Source organism: Bombina bombina, chromosome 6 (assembly GCF_027579735.1).
Source record: "Bombina bombina isolate aBomBom1 chromosome 6, aBomBom1.pri, whole genome shotgun sequence".
Lineage (NCBI taxonomy): Eukaryota > Metazoa > Chordata > Amphibia > Anura > Bombinatoridae > Bombina > Bombina bombina.
The window spans coordinates 103441031-103464855 of NC_069504.1; the positions used below are offsets into that span (position 1 = coordinate 103441031).

The following is a 23825-nucleotide window of genomic DNA, read 5'->3' on the forward strand; positions in this document are numbered from 1 at the left end:
TATCCCAGGTGTAGACAATTGGGAAGTGGATTATCTCAGCCGTCAGACTTTACATCCAGGGGAGTGTTCACTCCATCCAGATGTGTTTTCTCAGATTGTTCAGATGTGGGTTTTTCCATAAATAGATCTGATGGCTTCCCATCTAAACAAGAAACTTCCCAGGTACCTGTCCAGGTCCAGGGATCCTCAGGCGGAGGCGGTGGATACGTTTAGCAGTTCCTTGGTGTTACCAACCTGCTTATATCTTCCCGCCTCTAGTTCTTCTTCCAAGAGTGATCTCCAAGATCATCATGATCAATCGTTTGTATTGCTGGTAGCTCCAGCATGGCCTCACAGGTTTTGGTATGCGGATCTTGTTCGGATGTCCAGTTGCCAACAGAATTGTAAATCTGTTTCTAGGAAGATTTATTATCGAGTTTGGAGGGCTTATATTTCATGGTGTTCTTCTCATATTCTGCTGGCATTCTTTTAGAATTCCTAGAATTTTACAGTTTCTTCAGGATGGTTTGGATAAAGGTTTGTCTGCAAGTTCCTTGAAGGGACAAATCTCTGCTCTTTCTGTTTTATTTCACAGAAAGATTGCTAAGCTTCCTGATATTCACTGTTTTGTACAGGCTTTGGTCCGTATCAAGCCTGTCATTAAATCAATCTTTCCTCCTTGGAGTCTTAATTTGGTTTTGAAGGCTTTACAGGCTCCTCCGTTTAAGTATGCATTCTTTGGACATTAAACTACTTTCTTGGAAAGTGTTGTTCCTTTTGGCCATCTCTTCTGCCAGAAGAGTTTCCGAATTATCTGCTCTTTCTTGTGAATCTCCTTTTCTGATTTTCCATCAGGATAAGGCAGTTTTGCTGACTTCATTTAAATTTCTACCTAAGATTGTGAATTCTAACAACCTTAATAGAGAAATTGTTGTTCCTTCTTTGTGTCCTAATCCTAATAATTCTTTGGAGAGATCCTTACATTCTTTGGATGTTGTAAGAGCTTTGAAATATTATGTTTAAGCTACTAAAGATTTCAGGAAGACTTCTAGTCTATTTGTTATCTTTTCTGGTTCTAGGAAAGGTCAGAAGGCTTCTGCCATTTCCTTGGCATCTTGGTTAAAGCTTTTGATTCATCAGGCTTATTTGGAGTCGGGTCAGGCCCCGCCTCAGAGAATTACAGCTCATTCTACTAGATCAGTCTCCACTTCATGGGCTTTTAAGAATGAAGCTTCAGATTTGCAAAGCAGCAACTTGGTCTAATTTGCATACTTTTACTAAATTCTACGGTTTTTATGTATTTGCTTCTTTGGAAGCAGTTTTTGGTAGAATTTTTTTTCAGGCAGCTGTTTCAGTTTGATTCTTCTGCTTATGTTTAAGTTTTTTTCTTTTCATTTATGAGAATAAACTTTTATATTTTGGGTTGTGGATTAATTTTTTCAGCGGAAAATGGCTGTTATTATTTGTATCCCTTCCTCTCTAGTGACTCTTCTGTGGAGTTCCACATCTTGGGTATTACTATCCCATACGTCACTAGCTCATGGACTCTTGAAAGAAAACATAATTTATGTAAGAACTTAACTAATAATTAATTTCTTTCATATTGGCAAGAGTCCATGAGACCCACCCTTTTTATGGTGGTTATGATTTTTTGTATAAAGCACAATTATTTCCAAATTCCTTTTTTTGATGTTTTTTACGCCTTTCTTTATCACCCCACTACTTGGCTATTCGTTAAACTGAATTGTGGGTGTGTTGAGTGGTGTAATTTATAGGCATTTTGAGATTTGGGAAACTTTGCCCCTCCACTAGCTCATGGACTCTTGCCAATATGAAAGAAATGAATTTATCAGGTAAGTTCTTACATAAATTATGTTTTTCTTTCTCATGGTCCTTTCAGGTATCATGATTTCAAAACTCTGAATTTGATGTCTTGGTGATTGAGCGCTTAGTACTATCTCAGACGTTTTTCTGATTGACATATTGTTGTCACCCGCATTTTTATCTTACGGTTTGGAAAACCTTTTCTTTCCATAAGGCAAGGAGAGTCCACGACTTCATTCCTTACTGTTGGGAAATACAACACCTGGCCACCAGGAGGAGGCGAAGACACTCCAGCCAAAGGCTTAAATATCCCTCCCACTTCTCCTATCCTCCCAGTCATTCTTTGCCTTTTTGTCACTAGAGGAGGTGGCAGAGAAGTGTCAGAAGATTCGGATAGTCCTGTAATGGTATGTTGCCTTCAAGAGAGGACTGGAGTTTTAAGTAATCATGTCAACCTCTCAGTGAGAGTATTGATGAAAGTTAGTCTGGAGATGCAGGGAATTTTTTTCTCCGAAACCATCCAGGCTGTTGGCTAACAACTCCTGAGCAATCGGTGTTGACGAGTTTCATTGCTTGCCTTTAATCACTGTCCCTGTCAGAGCATCGCTACAAGGCTGTCACACTTGAGAGGCTGTATCTGTACCACAGCATGGATCCTAGAGGGTAAGTCTGCTTTATTGTTATAGCAGGGACTCCTGTATACGTTCACAGTGTGACTCCTCTATACCTCAATAGGATCAAGGGTTAATATCTCCTTTAGGGAGATTATCGGGAACAGTTATGGGGATTTTTATGTTCTGCATTAGGTTTGGGCTCATAAGACTATGCTTTTGGCTTGGGAACAGACAGGTTTCACTTTCGTTTTTGAGTGTTGCACAGCTCATATTAGCTTAACACTCTTATTTTTGCATAGCAGGGGAAGTCCTGTCTTGCGCACCACGTGACCATGTGTGGCCTCTTTCACTTTCTTGCGATCCTGCTGCAGACGGCACTCCTGAGGAGAGCGTTTCACTGATCATTTGTCTGGGTCTAGGAGGTGGTGAGTGCCATTGAGATTGTAAAGGTTTCTGTTTATATTAAAACGCTTGTTTTTTGTAACGTTTTTTATTCCATCTGTGGAATTACATACCAAAGCTATGGAGGACTCTGATACTACGTTAGAGGGTTCCACTCCTTCTTTAGTGAATAATAATACCTGTTTATATTGTGAGGAGGCTGTGGTTTGCCCGCCCGCTTAATTGTGTTCCAATTGCCTAAGCACTGTTTTAAAGTCTAAGAAAGGAGCAAAGTCTGCCAATACCCATAGCGCAATTAGTCCCTCTGAGCCATCAACCTCTCAGGATTTTATGACCCGAGAGATTTCTGCCCTGTCTACTCAAACCGCTTCACATGCAGTTCCCCACGGCACAGCCAATTCTCCATCTGGAAGGGGCCTTTTTCCAGCAGACTTTACCGCTCAGCTACAATCGGCGGTGTCTGCTGCACTGAGTGCCCTACCTATCTCTGGGGAAACGTAAGAGAAAGGTTAAACATAGTTCTCCCAACTTAGTTATCTAAATTACTATCGGATCTAGCCTGTATGTCTCAGCTATCTGAGGATGAGTTAACCTCTGTAGCGTCAGAGGGTGAACTCTCTGAGTCAGAAACGTCTGTTACTAAGTCTCCTCCAGTGGAGTAACCCTCCTTTAGATTCAAAATTGAACATTTGCGGTTTTTACTAAAGGAGGTCCTTTCTACGCTAGAGGTTCCAGAGGCTAAGCTACCTGAGGAACCTAAGATCCATAAGTTAGACAGGGTCTACGAAGGTCCCACAGACTTTTCCTGTACCAGTTCGTATGGCGAACATTATTAGTAACGAATGGGAAAGAATCAAAACTTCCTTTTCTTCCTCCTCTGCAACTTTTTAAGAAATTGTTCCCTGTCCCTGACTCTCAAATAAAATTGTGGGGTTCCATACCTAAGGTGGATGGCGCCTTTTCGCTATGGACAAGAAGTTGGAAACTTTCCTGAGGAGAATGTTCCAACACACAGGATTTTTATTCCAACCTGCGGCAGCAGTAGCCACAGTGGCGGGAGCAGCTACCTATTGGTGCGACTCTCTGCTTGAACTTATTGAGGTGGAATATCCCCTCGAGGATATTCAGGAGAAAATTAAAGGGACACTGAACCCAATTTTTTTCTTTTGTAATTCAGAAAGATCATGCAATTTTAAGCAACTTTCTAATTTACTCCTATTATCAATTTTTCTTTGTTCTCTTGCTATCATTATTTGAAAAAGAAGGCATCTAAGCTTTTTTTTTTTTGTTTCAGGTCTGGACAGCACTTTTTTATTGGTGGATTAATTTATCCACCAATCAGCAAGGACAACCCAGGTTGTTCACCAAAAATGGGCCGGCATCTAAACTTACATTCTTGCATTTCAAATAAAGATACCAAGAGAATGAAGAAAATTTGATAATAAGAGTAAATTAGAAAGTTGCTTAAAATTTCATGCTCAATCTGAATCACGAAAGAAAATTTTTGGGTACAGTGTCCCTTTAAGGCATTCAGAATTGCTAAATCCTTTATCTGTGTTGTAAATATGCAAATTATTTGCCTGATCACAAAAGCTTCAGGTTTTGCAGTTCTAGCCCGCCGGGCTCTCTGGTTTAAGTCTTGGTCTGTGGATATGACTTATAAATCCAGGTTACTTTCTCACCCCTTCAAGGGGAAGATCTTATTCAAACCAGGTCTGGACTCATCATTTCCACTGTTACCGGAGAGAAAGGAGCCTTCCTGCCACAGGATAAGAAGAACAGACCTAAGGGACGACAGTCGTCGAATTTTCGTTCCTTACGTTCGGACAACACCCAACGATTTCAATCCTCATCCAAGCCGGGGTGGCCCCCGATCCGGGATCGGAACGAGTAGGGGCAGACTGTCGCTTTTCTCAGACGCTTGGTTTCAGGATGTTCAGGATCCTTGGGTTCTCGAGGTCATATCTCAGGGATACCGGATAGGATTCAAGTCCCATCCTAGTCTCTTTAGGAGTAATTGCCCCGGTACCTGCGTCAGAAAGAGGTCTGGGGTTCTATTCAAACCTGTTCGTGGTTCCCAAGAAGGAGGGATTTTTTCATCCAATTCTGGACTTGAAGTGCCTTAAATTTTTAAGAGTCCCATCCTTCAAGGAACCTGTGGTTCAGGAAGGACAGTTTGACTACCATAGACCTGAAGGATGCATACCTTTACGTTCCGATACACAGGGAACATTTTCAATTTCTGAGGTTTGCGGTTTGCATTTCTGGACCAATACTTCCAGTTCATAGCACTTTCATTTGGCTTAACTACTACTACTGCTTCAAGATTGTTTACGAAGGTGATTGCCAGAACACGAGATATCGCAGTAGCACCTTACGGGCACCATCTTTTCATCTATAAAAATAAATGTACAAACAATTCACAACTATTTTTAGTGTAAAAAATATTTTTTTTTTTATATAGATTCTGTTTTTATACTGTCTTTTATAATCGATCGTCATAATCATTATGAATTGATAAGGTATACTGACATTACCTCCGGTTTGTTATGGAACAATGTATAATTTTTATCACAAGACACATAGTCTATGATTTTCCCTTAACATTTGTTTCCATATATTATCAACTATGTATCAAGTTGCTAATGGTTGGTTCAGGTTGCAAGTTAATGATTTGCACTTACCCTAATCAATCATGGCGGAATAATTTTTCTCAATCTTCGGGTTTAATCAAAATTTGCTGTATGAAGGACGATTTTGGCATGCGCACTACATTGGAACTTTCTCCTACCATCACGTCAAAACGTGCAAGTGACTCTAAGGACGGAGTGACACCTAACCGGTCTAGGATATTGCGATTAACTCTGGACAGTGATAACTGACTGTTTTCCTGTTGGATCCCTTTAATCTATTGTGTACACTTAGCATTTGTGATGTTTTTAAAGATTTTAATAACTATTCCTTTTTAACTATTTTGTTGTGGGATACTGTTAACCTACCAGTATAAGTAGGTGTGCGCATCATATAGAGCTTGTATGAGTTCCAACAAATGTGAGTAACCATTTGTCCTATTTCAACATTTTATCCATTGGGTTTACAGAGTTACACTATATTTTTGTGTTTTCTCTCATTCCATGTGAGGACTAACTGAAGTTTCAGGTCCCAGAGAAATTTCCTCCAGGAACGGATATATCCTTCCATTTCTAATTGAACTTTTTAGCATTATTATATTTCACATTTATTTTTATCTTTTCATCTAGCAAGAGAGCACTTGGAATTCCTTCTAAGTCTTCTTTGGTCACATGGATGGAAGATAAACTTGGAAAAGAGTTCTTACTCCACAAGGTGAATTTCCCGGATACACTTATAGACACAGTATCCATGAAGATCTTTCTAACGGATCAGAGACATTGCAAGATAAATCAGCTTGCCTTGTCCTCCAGGCCTCCCTAAGTCCTTCGGTGGCCCAGTGTATGGAGGTGATTTGCCTCATGGTGTCTTGTATGGACCTCATTCCCTTTGCCAGATTCCATCTCAGACCCTTACAACTATGCATGCTGAGACAATGGAACGGTGACCATTCAGACCTGTCCCAACAGATAATACTGGACAATCTGTCGAGAGATTCGCTCTCTTGGTGGCTCTGTCAAGATCACCTGTCTCAAGGCACGGGCTTCTTGAGACCGTCCTGGGAGATTGTGACTACGGACGCAAGTCTATCGGGCTGGGGAGCCATTTGGGGTGCCAGGAAGGCACATGGTCTGTGGACTCAGGAGGAGTCCACGTTGCCGATCAATATCTTGCAACTTCTGGCAATATTCAATGCCCTGAAGGCTTACCCCCTTCTGGGTTTGTCACAGTTTATCAGATTCCAATCGGGCAGTATAACTTTGGTAGTCTACATCAACCATCAGGGAGGAATGAGGAGTTCCTTAGCGATGAGATAGTTTTCTCAGATCCTGGATTGGGCAGAGACCCACAAATGTATGCTGTCAGTGAGCCACATTCTGGGTGTAGACAACTGGGAAGCAGACTTCCTCAGCAGCCAATCTTTTTTTCACCTGGGGGAATGGTCTCTCCACCCTAAAGTATTTGCAGAGATATGCTCCATATGGGGGATGCCGGAGATAGACCTTATGGCCTCCCATCTAAATGCCAAACTACCCAGGTATGGGTCGAGTTTGAGGGATCCTCTGGCAGAACTAATAGATGCTCTAGCAGTTCGCTGGAGGTTCAGACTCGTATCTATTTTACCTCTGAGTGGCTAGTGGTAGGTAACAGTGAGTAACAAGATACCTAGCTATAGCTCTTGTTTGAACGTCTTTTATCATATAATATAATATTCTTAGTAAAATTATCAATATAGGTCATAGAAATACTGAGGTTACAACTTGGGTAAAGGATTATATTAAGTATTTAAATACAAGATTGTATGTCACTTAATGGATTGGGCTGTAACTTTTTAAATTAGTTAAAAAGGCTGGCCGTGTGAATGTTACAATTTAATTTATAGCTCAGATTGGTTGACAATGTTACCCCTGAGAGTATCGCAATAAGCTAATATGCTAGAGGCGTGATAATATACACCTTAATGGCCTCAAATAACTATAAAGCAGTAACAAAGTTGGACATTTATTTGACATTACAGTTGGTAATACATTCTCATACAATATTTGTCAGGCCAACTTCTTCTAAATCAGAGATATAAGCTTCACAAACTTGTTGCTAATAAATTCCCATTCAATTTATAAACCTCCTAGCGATCATTATAACATTGCATCGAGGAAGATAGCAGAGATATCCAAGGGATTCCCTGCTAGATGACGTCACATTTGTGGGCAACCGAATAAGCTATAAAAAGTCGACAACCCGGCGGCACGATCACACTTTGAAAAAGCTGGTTCATGGCAAAATATATCAGGGACGCTAGGGAACTGGTGAGGAGTCTTAGGAGCTCCTGTGTTTTTAGTTTATCTTAGGCTAACCTAATTTACTGTAGTATACTTACTAGCTATGTAGCGACTCAGTTACTTATATAATTACAATTCCTCTGGGCTTGTTGATATTACTGGTACTCTGAATGATTTAAGCTATAACTATTATTACTTACTTTATCAACTTACTATAGCCATATGGAGTCAATCAATTAAAAGATACCATAAGGGGTTATTCTACCTACTTGGTTTAACACCATTAAAGTGTATATTATCACGCCTCTTGCGTATCAGCTTATTGCGATACTCTCAGGGGTAATATTGTCAATCAATCCGAGTTAATATTCAAGATCTTGTACAAATTAAATTGTAACATTCACATGGCCAGTCTTTTTCGCTCATTTAAAAGGTACTGCCCAATACATTAAGTGACGTACGATCTTGTATTTAAATACTTGACATAATCCTTTACCCAAGTTGTAACCTCAGTATTTCTATGGCCTATATTAATATTTTTCCTATGAATATTATATGTTAAACGTTCAAACAAGAGTTATAGCTAGATACCTTGTTACTCACTGTTACCTACCACTAGCCACTCAGAGGTATAATAACCAGCTATATATTACCTATGCTGGGAAGAACTGAGAAAGTTTCAAAACCTATTAGTGGATTAACTTATAAGTTTTACTCGTCATAATACGCTTACTATACTACGTTAGGTTCCTAAGTGTGTTTTTATACATACTTTCCTATTTTATTTATAACTTAATAAAAGTTAAGTTTTAGTTTATTTTTCCCACAAGTTTAGTTATTGTGTAAGCTGTTAATTATTAACCAGCTAATACAGCTGTAGGATATTCTCAGAACCCAGAGTGCTATATGTCTATTCTTTTTAAGAGTAGGTTTCTTTCCTCTCTTTTACTTGTGCAGCTTTCAATAATACACACAGCACCTACACCCTATATAATAAATTACCTGCTCTTACTTTACTCTAGGGTTTTAAAGGGTTCGCAACATATATTAGTAGTGCCATTGGACTTCTTTTCATATATCTATTTCCTCCATTACCTTTTTTTTTCCCTTCTGTGGTGGCTCGGATCCAGCATGAGCAAGCACCGGTGATTCTAATTGCTTCATCCTGGCCGCGAAGGACTTGGTTCGCGGATCTGGTGGGGATGTCCTCATCTCCTCTATGGAATTTACCCTGTCGCAGGGACCTGCTACTACAGGGTCCCTTCCTACATCAAAATCTGGATTCTCTGAGGCTGACTGCGCGGATATTGAATGCTTAGTCTTAGCCAAGAGAGGATTCTCTGAGCGTGTTATTGACACTTTTATACCATAAGGTGTGGCGGACTTATATGCACTGGTGTGAAGAGCGTGTTTTTTCTTGGCTTAAGGTTGCCAGAATTTTATCCTTTCTCCGGGATGGACTGGAGAAGGGTCTAGCTGCTAGTTCCCTGAAGGGACAGCTATCGTCCCTGTCGGTGTTGCTGCACAAGAGATTAGCTGAGCTTCCGGATGTGCAGTCCTTTAAGGCTCTGACTAGGATCTGCCTGTGTTTAGGGTGGCTCCGCCTTGGAGTCTAAACCTTGTTCTTCGTGTGTTGCAGCAGGCTCCGTTTGAGCCAATGCATACTGTTGACATTAAACTGTTATCCTGGAAGGTTCTGTGTCTTTTGGCTGTTGCCTCTGCTCGCAAGGTCTCTGAGATTTCTGCCTTGCAGTGTGATCCCCCTTACCTTGTTTTTCACACCGATAAGGCGGTTTTTACATACTAAGTTAGGTTTCCTTCCTAAGGTGGTGACAGATTGGAACATTAATCAAGAGATTGTTGTTCCTTCCTTGTGTCTCAATCCTTCCTCGGTGAAGGAACGTTTGCTTCACAATCTAGATGTGGTTCGTGCCTTGAAGTTTTATCTTCAGGTTACTAAGGAGTTCAGACAATCTTCATCTTTATTTGTCATCTATGCAGGTAAACATAGGGGTCACAAATAGAATACCCCAAATAGGTAGTTTTTGCAACTCACAAAGTGTGATTTTCCCAATGTTCACACTGAAAAAATGTTAAATACCAAATGTCAGAGTGCGCATAAAAAGCTCTACCTAATAGTTATGACCATGAATTTAATTCACTTTAAATATACTAAAATTTAAAATATTAGTTTATTTCTAAATGTATAAATTTCATACAAACACAAAATTATAAAAATATATGTATATTTAATTAAATCCCAAAATATTAAGGAAAAAGCTTATAGTTGATCTTTTTTAGAAAATTGTATCCAATGTTGCAGCTTTGTAATAAAAATTCTTAAAACTTATACATTTTAATAATATATTGCAAATTAATTTCATTATATCGTTTCATACCTTATTTAATTTGGGTCATAACCCATGAGAACCACCATTTATTAGAAAAACTAAATATTAGCTAGGGGGTATCTATTCTATCATATTTTCATAATCACCAGTCATAAAAATAAGGATTATTTTCAAAGTTAAATTTATAAATATTTCCTTTGAACCTTTAATTTTCTGAAATTTTAAAAAATGTTAACCATAAAATAATGATAGGTGTATATATTTTCATGAAAATAGGTTTCTTAAAAAATTATTATTGTTCACAACTTCCTAAAAATTAATGAAGTGCAATAATGAAGTTTTAGATATAACTTTTATTACAGATTTTAACATCAATCATAATAAATTAAGAGAGGTTTTAAATAAACACTGGCATTTATTGTTGAGGGATCCCTTTTTCAGGAAAGCGAGAAATTTAAAAAATATGCTAGCACCAAGCACTTTTAAACCTAGAAAGATGGAATCTATAGATGTGGATCTAAAAGGGAATAAAATAGAGGGGTATTTCCCTTGCATATCATGTAAGGCATGTAAATTTAGCAGTAAAAAGACTATTGTTAAATCAACTGTAACACAAAGAGATTTTAAAATTAGAGATCTTATTAAATGCTCTGATAAAAATACAGTATACTTAATAGAATGCCCATGCAAAAAGCAATATTTGGGCGAGACCTCACGCATGTTGAGAGATAGGATTAGGGAGCACCTCTTAAATATTGAAAATGGATTTGAAGGACATTTATTGTCCAAACATTTTAAAGAAAAACATGATCAGAATCCAAAAGGTTTAAAATATTGGGGCTTAAGGAAGATTAAACCAGACTGGAGAGGGGGTGATGTAAACAAAAAACTTTTAAGAATAGAAGCGGAACTAATTTTTAACTTTAAAACATTAACTCCCCTAGGATTAAATGCAGAGCTAGATCTTAATCCTTTATATAAATTATTTTTAATTAATTTTATATTTATATGTAGTATTTTTTAGGGAAGTTTATTTAACAAGAATTTTATGTAAAAATTAATCTATTTATAGGGATTTTATAATAAAATTGTTAAGAATAATTTTTGTAATTGTTGCACTTTTCTACCCCCAAAAAACTACCCATTTATAAACCCCATAGAATCCACAAATTAAATGTTGACTTAGTATATGTTTTTAAATGCATTCTTAGATTGGAAAATGTGATGATATATTCACATTTTCTCTTTTATATTTATATCAACTTTACCTAATATTTAGAGAGTCTAGAGAGTTTTTTTGAACAAATTTTTAATCCATTATCATTTTTAATTCATTAATTTTTAGGAAGTTGTGAACAATAATAATTTTTTAAGAAACCTATTTTCATGAAAATATATACATCTATCATTATTTTATGGTTAAAAATTTTTAAAATTTCATAAAATGGTTTAAAGGTTCAAAGGAAATATTTATAAATTTAACTTTGAAAATAATCCTTATTTTTATGACTGATGATTATGAAAATATGATAGAATAAATACCCCTAGCTAATATTTAGGTTTTCTAATAAAAGGTGGTTCTCATGGGTTATGACCCAAATTAAATAAGGTATGAAACGATATAATGAAATTAGTTTGCAATATATTATTAAAATGTATAAGTTTTAAGAATTTTTATTACAAATATCCCAAATGAAGACTGTATCAAAGTATAAAGTCAAACAGAATCCCAAAGCGAATAACATTTGAAACTAACTGAAAAAATGGATATAATACAGAAATCTGAATTGAATTCAACTGTGCCTTTAAGAAAAGGTGTATAAAAGTATGCTGGGCAGGTGCAGGTTCATCTTGAAAAAAGCTTACGAGCTGAAACGCATAGATGAACAAACTTGCTAAGCTGGCCAGCTCGAATGATCTGATTGGACCTTATTGACATTCACCTATCTGCCGTTTTTTTACGGCTAAAGCAATATTGGGGAGATTGCTACAGCAAAGGAGCCACATTGAGGAACAGCATTGAGGACACCAAGACCCCTTTGAAACGGGTACATTCATACTTAAGGTAACCCGCAGCCTAACATTCTCCACCTGTAACTCGACCGAGCCATTGGCTAAACACATTGGACACGTGTGAGAATACACGTCACGGCCTGAGCTAACGGCCGATTTCGGAGACGCCGAACAACTGCTTGTAAAGGTAAAAGGCACGGTCGGGGAAAGATAAAATAAACTTTCGAATTCTGGTGAGTGTATAAAAGGTTTTTTGGGGCTTACGTACTTCATTTGCAATCTCCCTAATAAGCGTATGAATTGGAGAGACACTGTACTAGTATTATTATAACCAATTGAAAGGATACTGTTTCAGCTTAAAAACGGACTTAAAAGGCTGCAACATTGGATACAATTTTCTAAAAAAAGATCAACTATAAGCTTTTTCCTTAAAATTTTGGGATTCATTGGACATTTATTGAACATACATTGAATATTAACTTAAATAAATGTACAAATTGGATGTTATGATTTTAAAGTATTAGTTTTAAAAGGTGCACCTTAGCAATTTAATATACATATATTTTTATAATTTTGTGTTTGTATGAAATTTATACATTTAGAAATAAACTATTAATATTTAAAATGTTTGTATATTTAAAGTGAATTAAATTCATGGTTATAACTATTAGGTAGAGCTTTTTATGCGCACTCTGACATTTGGTATTAAACATAGGGGTCAGAAGGCCACTACGTCTTCCTTGTCTTTCTGGTTGAGGAGTGTCATCCGCCTAGCTTATGAGACAGTGGGACAACAGCCTCCTGAGAGGATTACGACTCATTCCACTAGAGCAGTAGCTTCTTCATGGGCTTTTAAGAACGAGGCCTCTATGGAGCAGATTTGTAAGGCAGCTACCTGGTCCTCCTTACATACTTTTTCTAAATTTTACAAGTTTGATGTGTTTACTTCGGCTGAAGGAGCTTTTGGGAGAAAGATTTTGCAGGCTGTGGTGCCCTCAGATTAGGGTCTGCCTCCTTTTTGTTCCCTCCCATTATTTTTTCAGTGCGATCTGGAGCTTGGGCATGGTTTTCCCAAGAGTAAGGAATGAAGTTGTGGACTCTCCCTGCTTTATGGAAAGAAAACAAAATTTATGCTTACCAGATAAATTCCTTTCTTTCCTGGCAGGGATAGTCCACGATCCCCGCCCTTAAGATATTTTGTTTGGGCGGCTCCCTTTTTATACTTTCTTCTGCCTCCTTCTTTTCCTTGTTTCCTCGGCCGAATGACTGGGAGGATAGGGGAAGTGGGAGGGATATTTAAGTATTTGGCTGGGGTGTCTTTTTGCCTTCTTCTGGTGGCCAGGCGTTGTATTTCCCTACAGTAAGGAATGAAGTTGTGGACTCCCTGCCAGGAAAGAAAGGAATTTATCTGGTAAGCATACATTTTGTTTTTCTCCTAGTGTGCTTGCGAAGTATACAGTTGTAATTCTTTTAGAATTCCTAGTGTTGTTGAGTTCTTGCAGAAGGGTTTAGAAAAAGGTTTATGGGTCAAACTTAGTCTCTTTCCATCTCATTTCATAAGAGGATTGCTAATGTGAGGGGGGTTAGGGTGTGTGGAACTCAGAATGCGGGAAAGGAAACACTGAACAACAACAGTCTTGAGAAGCTTTACTAAATAAGCAAGGAAGACAAATTGGTAGTTTAAACTGAACAGACACTGAACCCAATTTTTTTTTCATGATTCAGATAGACCATGCAATTTTAAGCAACTTTCTAATTTACTCGAATTATCAATTTTTCTTCATTCTCGTGCTATCTTTATTTGAAAATCATGAATCTAAATCTTGGCAGCCAGCCCATTTTAGGTTCAGCACCATGGCTAACGCTTGCTTATTGGAGGCTGACATTTACCCACCAATAAGCAAGCATAACCCAGGTTCTCAACCAAAAATGGTCCGGCTCCTATGCATCACATTCCTGCTTTTTAAATAAAGATAGCAAGAGAACAAAGAAAAATTGATAATAGGAGTAAATTAGAAAGTTGCGTAAAATGTCATGCTCTATCTGAATCATGAAAGAAAAATTTGGGTTCTGTGTCCCTTTAATCTCTTATATGCAGCATTAAATCCAGTCAATTAGCTTATATAATGGATAACAGACCTTCTCTCTTTCCAGTTCCTTCCACAAAACCAAGAGTTTTATATTTTTCAGTCCCACATCTTCAAGTTTGTTAGAGCTGCTCGTCACTGGAGTCTCTTTAATAATAGTAATCCTCTAAAAAAAAAATTGCCTACCCGTACCAACCAGCTGACAGGTCTGTAGCCTGAATTCAGATACTAAACACAGCTAATTGTTAAACCATTGTTAGTCGTGAAACAACTAATTTACTCCTATTATCACATTTGTTTTTTTCTCATACAATTCTTTGTTGATTATATCTAGAAAGGTAGCAAGCACATTTGTAGCACTAAATGACAAAACGTGTTCCTGCCATCTAGTGCTCTTGCTAATGTATAACATTGTTGCAAAACGGCTGCCATATACAGGTAGCCCTCAGTTTACGCTGGGGTTAGGTTCCAGAAGGAATGGTTGTAAATAGAAACCGTTGTAAATTGAAACCCAGTTTATAATGTAAGTCAGTGGGAAGTGAGGGAGTTAGGTTCCAGGCCCCTCTCAAAATTGACATAAGTAACACCTAATACTTTATTTTTAAAGCTTTGAAATGAAGACTTGAAATGCTAAACAGCATTATAAACCTAATAAAATAATCACACAACACAGAATGTATCATCAAACTAAGTTTAATGAACAAAAACATTTTTTTACTTGCATTTTTGTGCAAACAGTTCTCTGCATTGTTAGCATGTTAGATAATATTGGGTCTGCAGCTATTCTATGCATTCCAGTCTGGACTGATTTATAGGCACCCTGACCTTCAAGCAACTGGGCAGGAAGATAAAAGGGAAGTGGCTGCTTGATCTTGTTCCTTTGAAAGCTGCTTGATAGCTCAGGTCTGGTTACACTGATTAATTTCAGCCTGCTTGGCTTGCATATCTTCGCTGCAACACAAGCGGACAGCTCCACCTACTGGCCTGCTCTTTATTTTCTCAATGTACTGCTTCTCAGTGATTTTCAATAGCAGTCACATGACTGGGAAAAAAGGACGTTATTCTGAAATGGCGCAAAACGAGGGCCACCTGTATTGCTGGAGACACATGCACACTCCTGAACTTACCTTCCTGATTTTCAACAAAGGATACCAAGAAAGTGAAGAAAATGGGATAATATTAGTAAAGTGGAAAGTTGTTTAAAAGGGCATGTTCTATTTAAATCATGAAAGAAAGATCTTGGGTTTTATGTCCCTTTCGGTATGGAGTGTCCTTTGACTACTAGTGGTCAGGAGGGGAATTCCCACATGTGATGGACCCTCACCAGCATAAAAAAAATGAATGTATCAGGGAAGCCTAAAAAGTATTTTTTTGGCATAGTCTATTAACTGTTTTATTCCAGAGGCATTGGATAAGCTGAGAAAGAAGTTTTCTACATTATGTTTGTCTGTGATTTCTCTTAGCTATTAGACACATTATGGTAAAATATGGTGTATAGAGTAATGAAATGCAGTTCCCATGGATTCGTAACGGTGTGTGCATAGAGTATATTATCAGAATTGACATTTAATAAACCACATTGGAAAACGCAAAAATGATTTCTTTATTCAATCTAAATGAGAATGTTTGTTTTAAAATGGGTTTTGAAAAAAGAAAAAAAAAATCTTGAGCTGAATAAACCATTTGTGTTTGTGGGAGTTGTCCTTGTTAGCCAGTGAATAACAGAATCCCAGGACTCCTACATTTAATCATCTCTAACTTAACCCTTTTTATGCAAAAATATGTTTTATATGTTTAACTGCTGTTCTTTCATGTACATATAGAAAAAGAAAAAAGAGAAAAATGTCCCTTTAAATAAGATTAGTGATCACATATAACTATGTAATTGTCTCCTCCTCCTTTTATACCAGATGAGAAATGTGTCCCCCTGTATCAGGAAGAGGACTTCCTTCAAAAAGATCTCATGGGTTTGGTAAGTATGCACATACGTCATACAAAGAATAAAGTGTATTAACATTGCTTATCTTTAAGTAGCAACTTAGTAACCAAGCTTTCAAGCATCATTTAAAATGATTTTTGTGGCCAAAGACCACACAGGACGCTTATTTGCTTAGACTTTTTATCTGATACTTAAAATATTCCTTGGCTGACATAACAGACTAATTTTAGCATGCAGTTATCACAATTTACACTAGGTGGCAACATTGATATTTGTAATATAATTTGTTACTGACAGTTTTTCTGTACTGAAACTGACTTACTGAAATGAAATGCAGTCTTTTATGACCACCCTGCTCTCTCTCTTTTGGGTATATCAGCATTGCAACTAGAGCTAAAACATTTGGAAATGGTTTAACCATTAAAGGGACATTGTGCACTAGATTTTTCTTTGCATAAATGTTTTGTAGATTATCCATTTACATAGCCCATCTGGGAGTGTTTTTGTATAAATGTATAGTTTTGCTTATTTTTAAATAACATTGTGCTGATTTTCAGACTCCTAACCAAGCCCCAACGTTTTAGATGTATACTGATGTATACCGACTTCAGATTGCTTATTTTTGTATAATGGGTTTTTTTCATATTCAGGGGAGGGTCTGCTCTCAGCTCATTTCATTTGGTGTCCCAGCTAAACTTCATCAGCAGTGCTAAATTGACAGCTTCTAAGTATGTTTTTAAAAGGTTTTATACTGGATTTTTATATCCGTATTTGTGCATATTATTCTTTATAGTAGTGTTTACTACAAGCAGTTAAATGAAAATTGGTGTATACTGTCCCTTTAATGTTAGTCGGACAGTCATGCTTGCTACAAGCACTACTTTTTAGCAACACCTTTTGACATAAACTGTCTTTCTTTCAGTACATTTTATGTTTTATTGACAGCTAAAAATTCACAGGAACAGATAAACTCCGTACATCATTTTAACTATAGGATTAACTTATAAAGAAGGGGCAAAACTCCTGGTAGGAATAAAACCATTATACATCTTGAATTTTTCAATTACTTTAAAAACAGCAGCCACACTGGTAGAGCTTACTCCAAAGTGGTACTCCCCCTTTTACTTGAACCTCAAAAGCCCAACATTCATTATACAGAAGTACAAACCACTGCGTGTAATATTAGAAAATAATTCATTATTTGAAATGTATATGTTTGGGTTTTTTTATTGTAAAAAGTGATGAATCCCAAAATCTTTGTTTCCTGATTCAGATAGAGCATGCGATCTTAAACAACTTTCTAATTTGCTTATATTATCAATTTGTATTCATTCTCTTGGTATCTTTTGTTGAAAAGCAGGGACTTATGCTTAGGAGCCGGCCCATTTTTGGAGCACTATATGCCAGCAGTTTGGCAATAATGTTATCCATTTCCAAGAGCACTAGAAATAAATTGGAAACTTTTTTTTTTTTTTTTTAAATTTTTTTGGCTTTAAAGGGACTTGAAACCCAAATTTTTTTAATTAATGATTTAGAAAGAGCACACAATTTTAACCACTTTCTAATTTACTTCTATTTATTTTTCTTCATTCTCTTGATATCCTTTGCTGAAAAGCATATCTAGATAGGCTCAGTAGCTGCTGATTGGTGGCTGCAGATAGATGCCTCATGATTCGCATTGATATTTCTGCAACAAAGGATATCTAAATAATGAAGCAAATTAGACAATAGAAGTAAATTGGAATGTTGTTTAAAATTGGATTTTTTTTAAACTATGCTATTCTAAATATTATTATAATTTTCCTATTTCAGCAGTACAACTAAAATGATATAACATTTAGCCATAGTGTTTGCTAAATTAATTTATTATACAATTAGTTCCCAGAAAATATGATATCAGTTAGGATACAATACATCTTATAGAACCTCTGTATAATTCTGTATCTGCAATTTAATACATGAAATAGTGGCTTCCAACTTTGTTGCAGGGATATATCAATAAGTCAATGTTTCTCAGCTCAATTCTCAGACCAGATTTTCATGATATTTTAAAGGGACATTAAACCCAAACATTTTCTTTCATGATTCAGATAGAAAATACAATTTTAAACAACATTCCTATTTACTTCTATTATCTAATTTGCTTCATTCTTTAGATATCTTTTGTTAAAGAAATAGCAATACACATGGGTGAGCCAATCACATGAGGCATCTATGTGCAGCCACCAATCAGAAGCTACTGAGCCTATCTAGATATGCTTTTCAGGAAATAATATCAAGAGAATGAGGCAAATTAGATAATAGAAGTAAATTAGAAAGTTGTTTAAAATGGTATTCTCCATCTGAATCATGAAATATTTTTTTGGGGGTTTAATGTCCCTTTAACTAGTACACAGGTGCAATAATCAGCTGATTAGGGAGAGCAGGTTAGTAACTATGGTTACTGATTATTTTACCTGTGCCCTAGTTGAGATATTATGACAATCTGACGGTAAGATGAGTTACAAAAGTGTGCAACAACAGAAAGAAGTGCTATTACCCTACAATTATGTTTAAATAAAAAAGAGTGCACAAATTCATTGTACACATGCAATACTAGAATACACATTCATACTATATCTTTATTGGATCACTATACAATCAAACTAAAACTCTGCTAAATACCAGATCATATCAAAATAACGTGAAAAAAGAGGCAATTAAAGGGTCTAGTGGTCGGCAAGAAGGTAGATATCATATATATATATATCTCGAGATCAGATGCATTATAGGGTTTAGAAAGTAACCTTCAATTATTGGGATAATGAGTTTATAAATGAGTACTTGCAAAGACTTAGTTTACTAACTGCTCTAACACACAACATGGCAATGATTGCATGAAAGGTTTTTGAACAGACCGTCTTTATTTCACTCGCTCTGCTACATTCTACTTGCATTGTATCTCATAGACTACCAGTTTATAAACTGTCATTATCCAAATAATTGAAGGTTACGCTCTAAACCCTATAATACATCTGACTAATACAGAGAAGCCATGATCATGGCGACTGGGACCAGGGGTTAGTTAGATTTGCCTCCCATCTCCTCTGGATAGGGTGTGGTCATTGTGTATGCTCTATGGGACCTATTCTTGTGTGGGTGAGTGAGTATTTTATGGGAAACTCTCTTAACTCCACCCCCAATGGATAAGTTAGAATTATTATTATTATCAGGTATTTGTAGAGTGCCAACAGATTCCGCAGCGCTATATACATAGGCGGTGTATACAAGGTAACATTTACAGGGATCAAATGGGTAGAGGGCCCTGCTGAGAGTTGCACTTTTGTAGTCATCTCTTATGAGGGTGATCTACAAACAGCTGGGTTCATAGGCTTACATGCTAAGGGGTTCAAGGGGATAGCAATGGAGTTGGGAAAGTTTAGTGTAGGTTGTATGCATCCTGTCTTTAGGGAGCGCTTGAAGCTTTCAAAACTAGGGGAGACAATAGCTATGGAATAGTAGTCTATTGTAGATACATAAAGGGAGGCAGGAGAGAAGTCCCTGCGACCACTATGGAAGGTCTGTGACAAAATATACCCATGAGGTGAAAAAAAGGATATAAAGAGAAGGAAACACATTTTACAATAGAAGTAAATGTGTTTAAAAGTGTATTCTCCATCTGAACGGAAATGGGTTTCATGTCCCTTTTTTAAGGGGAATTCTGTAAATGTTTGTATGTGAAGGAGAGACCCTTACATTACAATAGAGTGTAGTAAAATAAGTTTCTTTCATGTAATTAGCAAGAGTCCATGAGCTAGTGACGTATGGGATATACATTCCTACCAGGAGGGGCAAAGTTTCCCAAACCTTAAAATGCCTATAAATACACCCCTCACCACACCCACAAATCAGTTTTACAAACTTTGCCTCCTATGGAGGTGGTGAAGTAAGTTTGTGCTAGATTCTACGTTGATATGCGCTCCGCAGCAGGTTGGAGCCCGGTTTTCCTCTCAGCGTGCAGTGAATGTCAGAGGGATGTGAGGAGAGTATTGCCTATTTGAATTCAATGATCTCCTTCTACGGGTCTATTTCATAGGTTCTCTGTTATCGGTCGTACAGATTCATCTCTTACCTCCCTTTTTATACTCTTATATATACCATTACCTACTGATTCTCGTTTCAGTACTGGTTTGGCTTTCTACTACTTGTAGATGAGTGTCCTGGGGTAAGTAAGTCTTATTTTCTGTGACACTCTAAGCTATGGTTGGGCACTTTTATATAAAGTTCTAAATATGTGTTCAAACATTTATTTGCCTTGACTCAGGATGTTCAACATTCCTTATTTGACAGTCAGTTTCATATTTGGGATAATGCATATGAATTAATCAATTTTTTTCTTACCTTAAAATTTGACTTTTTCCCTGTGGGCTATTAGGCTCGCGGGGGCTGAAAATGCTTCATTTTATTGCGTCATTCTTGGCGCGGACTTTTTTTGCGCAAATTTTTTTTTTCTCTTTCCGGCGTCATACGTGTCGCCGGAAGTTGCGTCATTTTTTTGACGTTTTTTTGCGCCAAAAGTGTCGGCGTTCCGGATGTGGCGTCATTTTTGGCGCCAAAAGCATTTAGGCGCCAAATAATGTGGGCGTCTTTTTTGGCGCTAAAAAATATGGGCGTCACTATTGTCTCCACATTATTTAAGTCTCATTATTTATTGCTTCTGGTTGCTAGAAGCTTGTTCACTGGCATTTTTTTCCCATTCCTGAAACTGTCATTTAAGGAATGTGATCAATTTTGTTTTATATGTTGTTTTTTCTATTACATATTGCAAGATGTCTCCGTTTGTCCCTGAGTCAGAAGCCACTTCTGGAAAAATGCTTAACTGAGTTTCAGTTCTACCAAAGCTAAGTTCATTTATTTTAAATGTTATAAATGTTTATCTCTAGCTATGGTTTGTAATAAGTTATTATGATATACTTTTACATGCAGATTCCATTAGTATTTATGCTTTATACATTTCCATTCTTAAGTGCAAGAAATGTTTAGAAGATTTATAAGAAATATTTTTTCTGATTAAGGCTATGTCTGACTTCGTGCCTTCTAATACGATTTTTAGGTCTTTTTCACTTCTTTTTTAATTATTGAAGTTTCAAATGACCAACAACATACTGATTTATCCTTCTCTGATGATGTTTTTTTCTCTTTCAGAAATTCTCTTCATCAGATATTGACACTAACAAATCTACTTTTTTATATAATTTTTTTATTATTAAAGTACATTTGTTCTTTGTTGAAGAGGTGTTGATTATTTTGGATATTAAGGTAACTAGTTCTTTAAGACTAGCTGACACTATTTCTGCCTTTTTATTTTTTCTTCTGTGATTTCAGAGGTTTTCTTTCCAATTCCCCATACTAGGGAATGGAATAGGCTGAGAATTGTATTTTATTTTTAAACTATATTCTTTGTCAGCAGTTAAATTCAATTTGGAGGGTTCTCCAATTTATTGGAGCTATCTCTACTCCTACTAATTATGCTATTGATTTTATAGCAAAATAGTATTTATTTTCCTTTATATAGTTGTATCTTATTTTTGGAAAATTATTTAGTTTCAGGTACTTTTCTTGGTCCTGTGATATTGCAATTGCTTCATTTTTTCTGTTTACTTTAAGATCAAGTATCAGATCATGATTTATTTTAGCATTGTTAAGGGACAACATTTACTAGACTAGGTGCCGTTGCATTTGTCTTGTTTTGCATTTTGCAAGTCCTCTGTTTTGACTGGTCCTTTAAACTGGACTATCATGCTAATGATTTCATTTGTGTCTTCATTTTATTGAATATATTCGCAAATGAGGGTTAATCTATGTCTTTAGCTATTTTAGCTAGAAGAATTCTGTGATTTAAAAAAAAAATCAAAAAAAATCCATATTTCTTTTGTTCTAAGATAATCAATTATAATTGGATTCAATTCTTAAACTATTACTATGGGCTTCAAGATTGAGTTCTAAGACTAAAACTTTAAGCTTATACTAGTTTGGTTGTTCTTATTAAGGAACGAATCCTGAGTTCTTTCCCAAGTAACATGTTTTTAATTGGGGTTCGAAATTAGCTCCCTAATGTTGCGATGCACATGCCGTATTCCAGCTTGGCTGGTAAGGAGCAGGTTAAGACTTCTTTGAAATTTATTTGGTTCTATTTTGTCCAAATTTCTTTGATTTTATTCCAGTAAGGCTAACACTTTCTTTCAGTGTGTTTCTGTCCTATATATTTTGGATACTGTTGAGGCATGGCTGGGTATCCATGGGGTTCAAGCGCTGCTCAGACCTGGAATCTTCTGGGGTTTTTATTCCAGTTCCTTTTCTAGGAACTGGGTTTTGGAGTTTTATTCAAACTATTTTGCCTTTTTGTGGTCATTGATAGCATTATTTGTTTTCTTTAGATACAATAAATGCGTATTCTTCATTTTTCTGTTTTCATTCAGATTATTTCCTGAGGATGCGGATTCTCATATGTTTCACTTGCTCTTCAGGACATAGTTAGAGGATCTTTTTTCAAAAGCTCTTAATTCCTCACGCAAGGGTCATCTTTTTTTTTTTTTAGGTTTCCAGATGGTTTATGTCACTATCTTTGTCTCTATCAGACAAGGGACAATTTGTATTGGGTTCCGTCTGTCGGTACCTTTAGTCTCTATTATTTCCTTCAGTTGCTATATATGCATAGAAGTTTTAACAGCATTGGATTCAATTCCCTTTGCTCATTTTCAATGGAAAGATCCTTTCCAGCTTTTTATGAGTGTTGTTGCTTCAAGAACATGGTTGGAGGATCAATTAACCAATCAGTTTGTTGATTCCTCAGACAAGAGTAACCTTTTTTAGATTTCCGGATAGATTCAGTGTCCATGACTCTGTCTCTGTTGGTCAGGAGACGTCTGAAATTGGTTTCAGCTTATCGAAACCTTCAGTCTCAATCATTCCCTTCGGTAGCCTTATGCATGGAAATTCTAGGTTCTTATGACTGCTGCATTGGACGTGTTCCCCTTTGCTCATTTTCACATGCAACCTCTTCAGCTCTGTATGCTGAACCAGTGGTGCCGGGATTATACAAAGATATCTCATTTAATATCTTTAAAACTGATTGTTCGACACCCTCTGACGTGGTACAGACCACCATCGTTTAGTTCAGGGGGCTTCTTTTTTTCTTCCAACCTGGACTGTGATCTCAACAGGTGCAAGTCTGACAGGTTGGGGAGCTGTATGGGGGTTTCTGACAGCACAAGGGGTTTGGGAAATCTCAGGAGGTGAGATTACCAATCAATATTTTGGAACTCCGTGCAATTTTCAGAAGCTCTTCAGTCATGGCCTCTTCTAAAGAGAGAATCGTTCATTTGTTTTCAGACAGACAATGTCACAACTGTGGCATATGTCAATCATCAAGGAGGGACTCACAGTCCTCTGGCTATGAAAGAAGTATCTCGAATACTGGTATGGGCGGAATCCAGCTCCTGTCTAATCTCTGCGGTTCATATCCCAGGTATTGACAATTGGAAAGCGGATTATCTCAGTCGCCAAACGTTACATCCGGGCAAATGGTCTCTTCACCCAGAGGTGTTTCTTCAGATTGTTCAGAAATAGATCTGATGGCTTCTCATCTAAACAAGAAACTTCCCAGGTATCTGTCCAGATCCAGGGATCCTCAGGCTGAAGCAGTGGATGCATTGTCACTTCCATGG

The 23825-nt window shown here is 36.9% G+C and overlaps 1 protein-coding gene across 1 annotated transcript in view; it reads left to right on the forward strand.

Moving 5' to 3' along the window:
- Nucleotides 1-23825, forward strand: part of GSAP (gamma-secretase activating protein) — a 422579-nt gene that overhangs the window by 240812 nt on the left and 157942 nt on the right. The window contains exon 15 of the mRNA XM_053719170.1: nucleotides 16091-16152. Within this exon, the coding sequence (XP_053575145.1) occupies nucleotides 16091-16152 (62 nt within the window). The remainder of the gene's footprint in view (nucleotides 1-16090; nucleotides 16153-23825) is intronic.